The sequence below is a fragment of the Pteropus vampyrus genome, unplaced genomic scaffold (genome assembly GCF_000151845.1).
Source record: "Pteropus vampyrus isolate Shadow unplaced genomic scaffold, Pvam_2.0 Scaffold75, whole genome shotgun sequence".
Classification (NCBI taxonomy): domain Eukaryota; kingdom Metazoa; phylum Chordata; class Mammalia; order Chiroptera; family Pteropodidae; genus Pteropus; species Pteropus vampyrus.
Window position 1 is genome coordinate 2,694,459 of NW_011888856.1, and position 10,017 is coordinate 2,704,475.

General features: G+C 45.5%; 1 protein-coding gene across 2 annotated transcripts in view; it reads left to right on the forward strand.

The window, feature by feature from the left end:
* The window catches only part of NPSR1 (neuropeptide S receptor 1), a 114,271-nt gene extending 107,928 nt beyond the window's left edge, over positions 1–6,343 (forward strand). Inside the window, exons 7-9 of one of the 2 annotated variants that reach the window (XM_011362477.1) lie at positions 1,505–1,591; positions 5,188–5,368; positions 6,213–6,343. In XM_011362477.1, coding sequence (XP_011360779.1) covers positions 1,505–1,591; positions 5,188–5,368; positions 6,213–6,303 — 359 coding nt within the window. In that variant the 3' untranslated portion in view covers positions 6,304–6,343. The remainder of the gene's footprint in view (positions 1–1,504; positions 1,592–5,187; positions 5,369–6,212) is intronic. The other variant, XM_011362478.1, reaches the window with a different exon arrangement.
* Positions 6,344–10,017: the final 3,674 nt, after the last annotated feature.

A 10,017-nucleotide genomic window follows, 5' to 3' on the forward strand; every position in this document is an offset into this window, starting at 1 on the left:
CATTCCTATTATTCCTGATGAGAGGTCGTCCTCTCCAATGAGTAGGTAGATATTCATGCTGTGAACACACTCAGAAGCTTCCATGGCTCGTGTGGTCCAACCTCCTCTGGAAGACATTCAAGGTCTCCCCACTCTGCCCTCAGTTCTCGTCCCCACCCTGAACCCCAGCATGCTCTCAGGCTCCAGCCAAGTGGGGAGACTCACCGTGGCCTGAACACACCTCACGTCTCCCCGTTTCCGTGTCTTGACTGAGGACGCTCCCTCTGCTGCACGCATGTTCCCATCCCTCGCCTGCACCCCAGCTCCTCTGCCATTGGAATCTGCCACGCGGCCTCCTCAGTAGTGGGGGCGACAGTTCTCTTCTCTGTTCATAGCTGGTTCTCATCTCTCATGTCATCCAGCCTTGTGGGGAGCGTGTGATCTTTCATGCTGAACCAAAAGTTCCTACAGAACAGAAACTCCATTTTAGCCTGTTTTGTTCAGGTCTGATCTCTTAGCAGATGTGCCGGCTTGTTGGATTCGGCTGGATTGGTTTGGAGAAGGGTGAGAGGTAAACTTCAGACCAGTTTCTATGGGGATTAAAATAAATTTTAAACATGAAATCTGAACACTGTAGAGAGGACACGTGTACAGCTGCCCTGCCCATATGACTCAGGTGCCCTGGGTAGGCTCTGACCTGGGCCACCACACAGCTGTACCTGTTGAGCCCTAATCAGTGACACCCAGCTGAAGCTGCTTGGGGCTGGCAGAGGCCCTGACAGCAAATATTCTCTCACAGCGTCCAGGGACCCTGCACCCAACATCTGCACCCCCAAAGTGGCCATCTCTCCACTTCTTTTACCACGAGCTATTGAGCTGAATTCTGTCCATTCTAATCAACATTTATTTTACCATTTCTTGACTAGAGCGAGGTTTGTATTAATTCATTCAACAAATATTAATCACTCATTAAGTTTAGAGGATAAAGGAATGAAAAACATTCTTGTGTCCATTAAGCTGATATTCTAATGGATTTTTATATTTACCTCTCACATGAATACCATCAAATGACAGCCCAAATAGGATTAAAGTTATGTCCAGGCTCCTCTTTGGGATGAGTTTGTTTGTTTATTTTTGTTTTTAATATCTGCAGTTTGAGCTTTGTTGAGAGTGGAGTTTCTGAGTTAGATGAATGAGTTAGTCTGGGGTAACCAACCTAAGAAAACGGCTTTGCCCTAAGTTGCCGAAGCAACCAGATGGGAGTCTCAGCATGGCCACTGTGGTCACATGGCTAATTCCAGCTTCAGCAGATTCAGGGCAAACAGCCAAGCCTCTTCGAGAGAGTCTAGATGTCCCAATATATCTGCATTTTAGATTAAGCTGCAAACTGAGCAGTTTCCAACATCCAGCCCAGAGTCATCTTTACTCTGACAATGACCAAGGGGGCCCTCCTGGGCGTAGATAAGCAGAGATAAGTGGTCCGGAAACAACACTTCATCTTACCATTCTCTTTTTGTATCTCCAGATGGGAAGCTGTGCACCAGTTACAACCGAGGGCTCATCTCGAAGGCAAAAATCAAGGCCATCAAGTACAGCATGGTCATCATTCTCGGTAAGCAATGTCCCTCCCTATGTCGCAGAACTGTGCTAACATCCCCAAAGCAAACGTGTCCCCGCATCCGGTGGTGGAGAGCCCACGGGAGAAAGAAACTTGTCTATGGCTTCATCTGATTAGAGAGGAATGTGTGGAACTTATCAGTCTATCTGCAGTTCCTTCAAAGGACAACATTTAATTCCTAAATCCTCTCTTCATTAATATATTTGTCCAGCAAGGTCAAGGGGTGGGTGATTTGGAGAAAATCTGATTATTAGCTAAAGCAGATGTTCACTATCACCCACTGACCCAGACGTTTTCTTTAATACATATTCTCCGTCAGCGTCGAAGTTCATGACCAAAAGGAAGACAACAGTGGCATCCCATTTCGTCTGGATATTTAACTTCAGGGTGACTATAAATTTCTCCCCAATGGATTCTGTATCTTCTCTCTCTCTCTCTCCTATCTTCTCCCCTTTTCTCTTCACTTTTCTCTTTACTTGTAAAACCCATAGTCACCTCATCTCAGAAAAAAAAGTATTTCTAGAGCACCTAATATGTACCAGATTGGTGTGTGTTCTTTGTTATTCTCAAGCCTTCAATACTTCCTCTCCCATAAGCCCTCTCAGCTAATGACCTTGATTCTTAAGTCACTGAGAAAAGACAAGTAAACAGACTAGAACTTTCTCGTCCTCCTGTTTTCACATGCACCAATGCGAAGCATCTCTACCGTGTGCTCTGTCTTTTCTCCTATTTCTGTGGATAAACTGACACTGCTTCTTTCTACATCCAAAATGCTCACTTGAGCCTGAATCCCGTCCCTTCCTGCCGACTCAAGAATTTTGCCCCTCCAGTTATCTGTCTCCGTCCCAGACTTTCCCCTCGATGGGATCAGACGCACGCACATCGCAGACACCGTGGAATAGCTCCTTCGTGACCTCTTCAGCAACGGGCCCACCTCGCCACGTCCTTTTCTAGCACATCCGCCACTTTCTACCTCCTATTCTCTGGACCCTGTTTCTATTAGTTTCCCATCTTATAACTCCCACAAAACCACCCTTACCAAAGTCGCCGCAACCTCCAAAATGCCAAATGTCAATTCTTAGTCTTCGTCTTACTTGACTGACAAGCAACGTTGGATGAGTTCCTCCTTCTCTGAACACACCCTTTGCTTAGGAATTATATCTGTGGCTTCTACCTCAGATCTCTATTTGTACATCTGATAAGCTTATCGTCCTTGACATGTCAAACCAGAAGTCTTCGTATGCTCTCCCAACCCTTGCAAAGGAACTCTTCACCCTGTGGCTCCCAATTCAGTAAGTGACACTGTCATTCACCCAGTGTCCACACTAAAAACCTAAGGGTCACCTGTCCATCATTATTCTGTTTCTTTCACACCCACATAACTAGTCCACCAGCAAGGCCTGGAGGCTCCACCTACAAAACAGATCTCAAGTCCAACCATTCTCATCATCTATAAACCACTTTCACGGTCAAAACTTCCATCGACTTCTGCCTGGAACTCTGCCACTTGTCTTCTCTTATTCCTTCTCAGCAAAATAGCCAATGTGATCATTTAAAAATGTAAGTCAGACCCTATCGGGACCCTGCAAACCCATCTACGGCTTCCCGTTGCACTGGAATACAACCCCGCCTTTTTTCTGTGTCGTATAAGGCCTCTGTGATCTGTCCTCCACCCACATCTCCAGCCTCATTCCCACATTCTATGACAGTGGCACTGGTCTTCTCGATATTTCTTCAAAATGTCAACTTGTTCTCACCTTGGGGACCTCGAACTGTCACCCTCCCAAAAACGCTCTGCCTCCAGATGGTGGCATGGTTTACCAGCTCACCTCATCTTGTTTCCTAGCAAAGTCACTTCCTCGGAAAAGCCTCTCGACAAGTCTTAAATAGCCACCTTGTAGCCTTTACCCTGCCTTATTTTTCTTCATATTCCTACTTCTACCTGACATTATAAGATAAATATCGATCTGCTTATTGTCTGTCTCTCCTGGTGGAGTAATAATTCCATGAGAGCAATGACTTTTACTTTTGTGTTCCTTACAATATTGCCACCAAAGCCTTAATAGGGCTCCCCACACACTGGGTGCTTAATTAATATTTGTCGAATGAATGAATGAATGAATGAATGAGGATATACAAGAAGGAAGGGGATTTGTGTTATTTCTTTTTTATGTAGCTCAAAGACTACCCCTCCCTACTCCTCATGTGACCCTTGGGCACTCTAAGAAAGCATAGCCCTCGTGTTAGCTGCATGTCAATTCACCAAAACAGTCGATCTCACCTTTTGAAAATACAACAGCAAAATGTCAAACAGACCACATGCGGCAGGACTCAACCAGCAGAATATAGACACAAAACAACACTGCAGGCAGGCCTGGGGCTAAAGCAGATACAACCCACCAGGCCTCAAAATCCTTTCCCAGAAGATTCTAAAATAAACCAAAAACTCCTTTGCCTTCCCAATCAGAAGCATGGATGCCCACTGCCTGGCTGCTCCGTCGGGAAAACTTATACATGTGTTCCAGAGCCAGCACAGGCCTTTGTAATCAAGAACCACATGCCCAGCCTGGGGTCCTTTTAATCAGAGAGTAGGGAGGCCTGGCGAGGAGGTCCGCCAATGTCGACAGCCCAATCCGACCAAAACAGCCCTTTCTATAACAAATATTTCGCAACGCTCCATTATCATCCTGAAATGAAATGTATATGCAGTACTATTGACCTAACATGATTTTTAAACAATCAACATATGATAATATAAAGGAGGAATAAAAAAAATAATTATAATGAAATAACGCAAATTTCAACATGTAAATACTTGGGCAAAGCTACACAGGAAGAAGAATGAAATAGTCCGCCAGACATAGTAACAGCTTCAGATGAAAACCAATACAGGTGTATTTTCATGGAGACATAAAAAATAAAGCAGATTGCTGTCAGTGGGTTGAGTTTCTGAGCAGGTGAACAAACCCTGCTACAGTTCCAAATTAAACAAAATGATCTTTCCTCATTTGCGAGGAAATTGCATTTCTAAAAATTTAGTATTTATTAAAAACATTTGTGTTCCTATATAAAATAGTTAGGGGTCTAGAGTGTGGTAACTGTGAACAGGGTTTTCTGCTACATAAATGTCCGTTGGGCATTCAAAGGGTGTAGGGGGCAGGGGCGGGACTGCCCTGCATCCCAGAGAAACCACGCCCCCAACACACGCCCTCGAGTGCAGAAACCACACCTCTTCCAGATGCTCCGCAAGGCAACTTGCCCTTCCCGCCGAGAAGTTCCCACGGCAAGACATTCCCACCGCGAGACGCTCCCAGGCCTCCGATAGAGTCTCAAGGGGGTCACATCGCACCTTCCCTTGCAAATAGAGAAGCTCCAGGAAATGTGCCGTTTTGGAAATGCACCTGTGGGGTGTGTACGTGTGCGTGTCTTCAGGTGGTCACGACATAAACATTCGCACACACGACCGTTGTAAATATTTCTGCGCGGTCCCAGGTGCTCAGGGACATCCTAGCTGAAGCTCCGGCCAAGGCGACACAGAGAGCACCCGGGGCCGTGGCCCGCTGTGGCGCTCACGGCTCTCTTCTCCCCAGCCTTCATCTGCTGTTGGAGTCCGTACTTCCTCTTCGACATGCTGGACAATTTCGGCCTCCTTCCAGACACCGAGGAGCGCTTCTACGCCTCCGTGATCATTCAGAACCTGCCGGCCTTGAACAGCGCCATCAACCCGCTCATCTACTGCGCCTTCAGCAGCTCTCTCTGCTTCCCCCGCAGGTACGGGACGCTCCCGCAGGTAAGGGATGCTCCCGCTGGGCCAGACACTGCCACCCACGGAGCTCGGACGCCCATGTGTATCTTCCTCATTCCAGAGCTTCCCAGCAGGTTACAGATGAGACAGTTCAGGGCCAGAAAGGTCCCACGAGTTTGACGAAGTCTAACCCCGGGCCCAGGCCACAGCCCATGCTCTTTCTCCTGTACCACAGAGCCTTCTGGAGCAACTGTCAATCAGTTCACCTAGAGAAGACATTTCTTTAGTTCAAAGCATCTCCACGTGAATCGCCTCAATACAATGTGGTGGTGATAGCGAGACACGGAGCATTATTATCACTTTACAGATACACAAATTAAGGTTCCCAAGGTGACATCGATGAGGGCATAGGAATAATTAGTAACAGAGCCAAAATGAGACCCCTGCCACGTTTGCTGTTTTTCAGCTATTTTCCTGCAAAAGCCACAGGAAGTAGGTGGAGAAAGCTATAGGAGAAAGAATCATAGGACGGTTTAAGGCTTGGATTTGATGCCAGTGGCTGAGGTTCAAATCCTGCCATTGATGATTCATAGCTACCTATGACCTTGGGCGAGTTATTCAACTTCGTAAACTTCAGTTTGCTCACCTGTGAAATGGGGTTAATAGTAGTGCCTACCTCTTGGCCAGTGCTGTGTATTCACTGGGCTCTGGTGCTGGGCTCTGGTGGGAAGGTCAACAGAATTACATGGACAGTGCTAGGCACAGTGTCTGCTCCTTAATGCATTCTTCATAACTCTTATCTCTTAATGTTCCTACTTTCTTTTGCACTAAACCAAATTATTTTCCATCCCTGTTTTATTCTTTCTCTAGTGAGCAAAGATCACGGGATTCCAGGATGACGTGCCGAGAGAGAACCGAGAGGCATGAGATGCAGGTTCTGTCCAAGCCCGAATTCATCTAGACCCTGGGGCAGTGGTGGTGCTATGCCGAGCCCCATCAGCTCTCCTGGGTCCCCATCACCACCTTGGGCATGTGCATGGAGCCTGAGCCAACTTTGTCACCCCGTTCCTTTCATCACTTGGGGGATGCACAAAGCAAACTTCCCAATGAGTGTGTGTCACCTGCATCAGCAAATATAATCAGCCAATTAGAACTCTCCAACCATTCATGCCAGCCAAGAAAGGTGCCCCCTGCTTCCCACTGGTCAGCCCCAGAACTTGCTGGACAGAGACACTGCTGGCCTGGCATCCAGATTTGGGCAAAGCAGAGTTGTACACAAATGTCCTAATTCCAATTTAAGAAGCAAATAAAAGACTTGCTGAGGCCTAGATCCTCCCGCTCTCCAGTTTGGGATTGGAGGTTCGGTAGTTGTAGCCAAGAAGATGTTTGTCCTTAAAATGCCAGTGAATTCATTTCCAGGCATTGGCACCTAGTGCCTCTTCTGCAGATGGCCTTGGTTTGCAGATGGGTGTGTTGGCAGCAGCCAACCTCACAGTCCCGTTGTATCCACAAACCCATTGTGCAAAGAGCACAACTGCTGGCCCTTTGGGGCAAGGTCGGAATTGAGGGGACACTTTCTCTGATACGGAAAGAAATAGCGTGAAAACGTGATGGGCCACAGACCTGCTGTCTCGGCCAGTGCTGGGACCTGGGTCTTGCATGTCTTTGAGGGTCTCCAAAGGCTCTTTGCCTTGCATCCAACATTTAGGCCACTCTGGGCTCATCACACTTCAGGGACACTCTCCCCTTTGGTGTCCCTGAACCCTCTCTTTAGTGGGGAGCTGAATTCCTGTGGCTTTTCCAAGCACGACATGTCCATAAGCTCCTTAATGTTTTTGCATATTGCTGGCTGCCATTGTCTCCTCAGCCAGGAAGCGCTGGTGAGGTTTATTTTGACAAGTCTGGAGTTTGGTATTTATAAGCGTAATCCGAGTGAAATATGACTAAATGTTTTCTAGTCAATTTTTACCAACAGATTTTTCCATAAGTGGAAATGGAAAAATTTAATTTGATTATATATACATCCTCACACGTAGCTCTGGGATGCGCGTGAGCTGCTTATTTTTAGCTTCACATACATTCTTGACATTAAAATCTCCTTGGCAAAATCCTCCTTCCAGAATTATTCTGAGCTCAACGTGTTTTTTTTTGTTGGCCTACCGCTAACGGAATCACTAAAATATGCAGCATAATTTAATAGTACTCCATTCCTCATTATGGTGTGAACCTCGAGATTGCACCTCTAAGGTCACAGTGGCATTTTCCCCATAAACCTCCCTTGCAATTCCATGTGGCCTTAGGGAAAGTATCTCTTCAGAAAGAAATCAAACTCCTCAGTCACTATCTTTCTGAGAATTATTTTCTGAATCTGAGGAGCTTGAATAAATCTAGTTTTATGTCTACACAACGGTTTTGAAGGCTGGCTGCCTCCCTCTCTGTCCAGTCACCTAAACACGAGCTCCCCTAGACGCTTGGAGTGGCTGAGAAGGACTTTTTGACATTTCACTTTAAATCAAGATGCGCCACAGAAGACTCACAGAATCGCTGCTAAAAGAGCTGGCTGCACAGGAGCCAATTAACAGAGCAAAATCTGTCGGGTGTCAGGATGGCAAGTCAGGAGGCCTGGGTTCTCCTGACAGAAGCTTTCAATTTCTGTCAAGTTCTGCTCTGCAAAAGACATTGCACGCCTACCTCATCCATCCATAGATTCTGAAAGGTAAGAAGAGAGTCGAGCGAGGGGCTTTGTGCTCTTTAAAAACTGCGAAGGCGCTTTTGTAGTTGTAACGCTGTGAGTAAGATCTCCAGATTGCTTCAGGATAAGCTGCCATTGAAATGAAACTTGCTGTGCATTGGTGTGGATTCTGAAACCCTCATGTCTGTGTATTTGCTGAGCTTGGGAAAACATAATTTAAACATTAGGAAAGAACACTGGTAATTACTAGTCATATGACTTTGAACAAATCATTTAACGTTTCTGGGCATCAGTTGTCTCATCTGTAAGATGGAAACAGAATAAGGCTGGAGCAGAGGGTCATGTGGTTTCTTTACATACATAGGTCTTGAGATTGAAATGGCTTACGTTATATTCAAAGAGTCTGAGCTTCTGGAATTCTTTCCCCAGGGGACCAACGACTCAGTGACTCGACACTGAGTCATTCGCTCTTTAGAAGTCCACTATGAAGTCAGAGAAATATCATTTTCCAATCGAGAAATACAGCTTGAGCTCATGAAGAAAACGAGAAGCTTAGTACTGTGATGTCACTATTTGTAGCCTTGGATGCTGAGTGGGTTCAGAGAGTCAACAGGATGCCACGTAAAATAAAGATGCTCACTTCCCACACCAAGATGTCAAAGATGCCTCTGGTTACATTATCACATAGCTTCAGGCACAGGTGGAAATTTAGGATAACAAAAGTAGGTGTGTTTAGTATATTTAGCTACGCTACAGAAAATAAGTGTTTCCACTTTACTGAACTAAATCAAATAAGAATGGTAAAAACGTCTCTGCTTTCCAGGCTTGTGTGAAACATAATTTAATTGAAGTTTAATTTCACTAACCAACATATCCCACCTTCCCCCCCTCCACAGAAAGTGGTAACACCTTTTTAATGGTTTTAATTTGTGATTAATCATGAGAAAAATAGTCCCCCTTTTAAACCAAACAAACGTGCAGTTTAAATTTTCTTTCCCACTTCATTTGGACAACTCTGTATACACATACACAGAAATGACGTTGCCTCTTCCTTCCACACCCACGGCTAAAGGGGGCCACAAGCTTGGGTCTGCTGAGGAGACAGGAAAACAAAAAAGATTTTTAGCAGCAAGTAAAGCGATTCTGCTCCTGTAGAATCATCTTAGGTGAGCCTCAGGCCTGCTGGCAACTACAGTTTCTTTATGGTCTTCTGAATGTACCTCATTTTATATGCAGATCTATTAGCCTTCCCTGAAGCTTTCAATTGCATTTGGCTGAAAGGAGATGGTCCTGACCACAAGGATGTCAACCTCCTTGCTTTCGGAAACACGAAAAACCCATGCGTCACTTCTCTGCGGTACACATCATCCATAAAGAGTCTGGTCCGGTGAATGTTTTTAAGTTGCAGTTCCATGCTTATAGAATGTTAACGTGAAGGAAGGCTTGGGTGAGACTGGGCGACCCAAGACTGCTCCGGGACTCCCTAAGAGGTTCCAAGGTGACTCAGTGTGAATATTCACTCATACAACAACAGCATACGAGTCTAGAGTAAACCAAATGTTAATTGTTTAAAGGTCCTTGAATTACCTGGAATGAGGATAGAATATAAATTACCATTAAACGTTGATACGCCAAGAATGCATTGTTAAAATGACTAAAGTAATAGAAATAAAGAAGTCTATAACCTCCAAAATAAAAGAAGAGGAACACTGAATGATAAAACCACTCAAGCAGGCCAACAGGAACATGGAACCCGAGGAGCTGGGACAATGTAGAATGCATATAGGAAGATGGTGCGTTTTTTTATACAAGTATATCAGTAACCATAATAAATGTAAGCAGATTAAATCCTCCAGTTAATAATGAAAAATTGCCAGTCTATGGCCACGCCACCCAGAACAAGCCCGATCCCGTCTGATCTCAGAAGCTAAGCAGGGTCGGGCCTAGTTAGTACTCGGATGGGAGACCACCACCTAGGAAGAC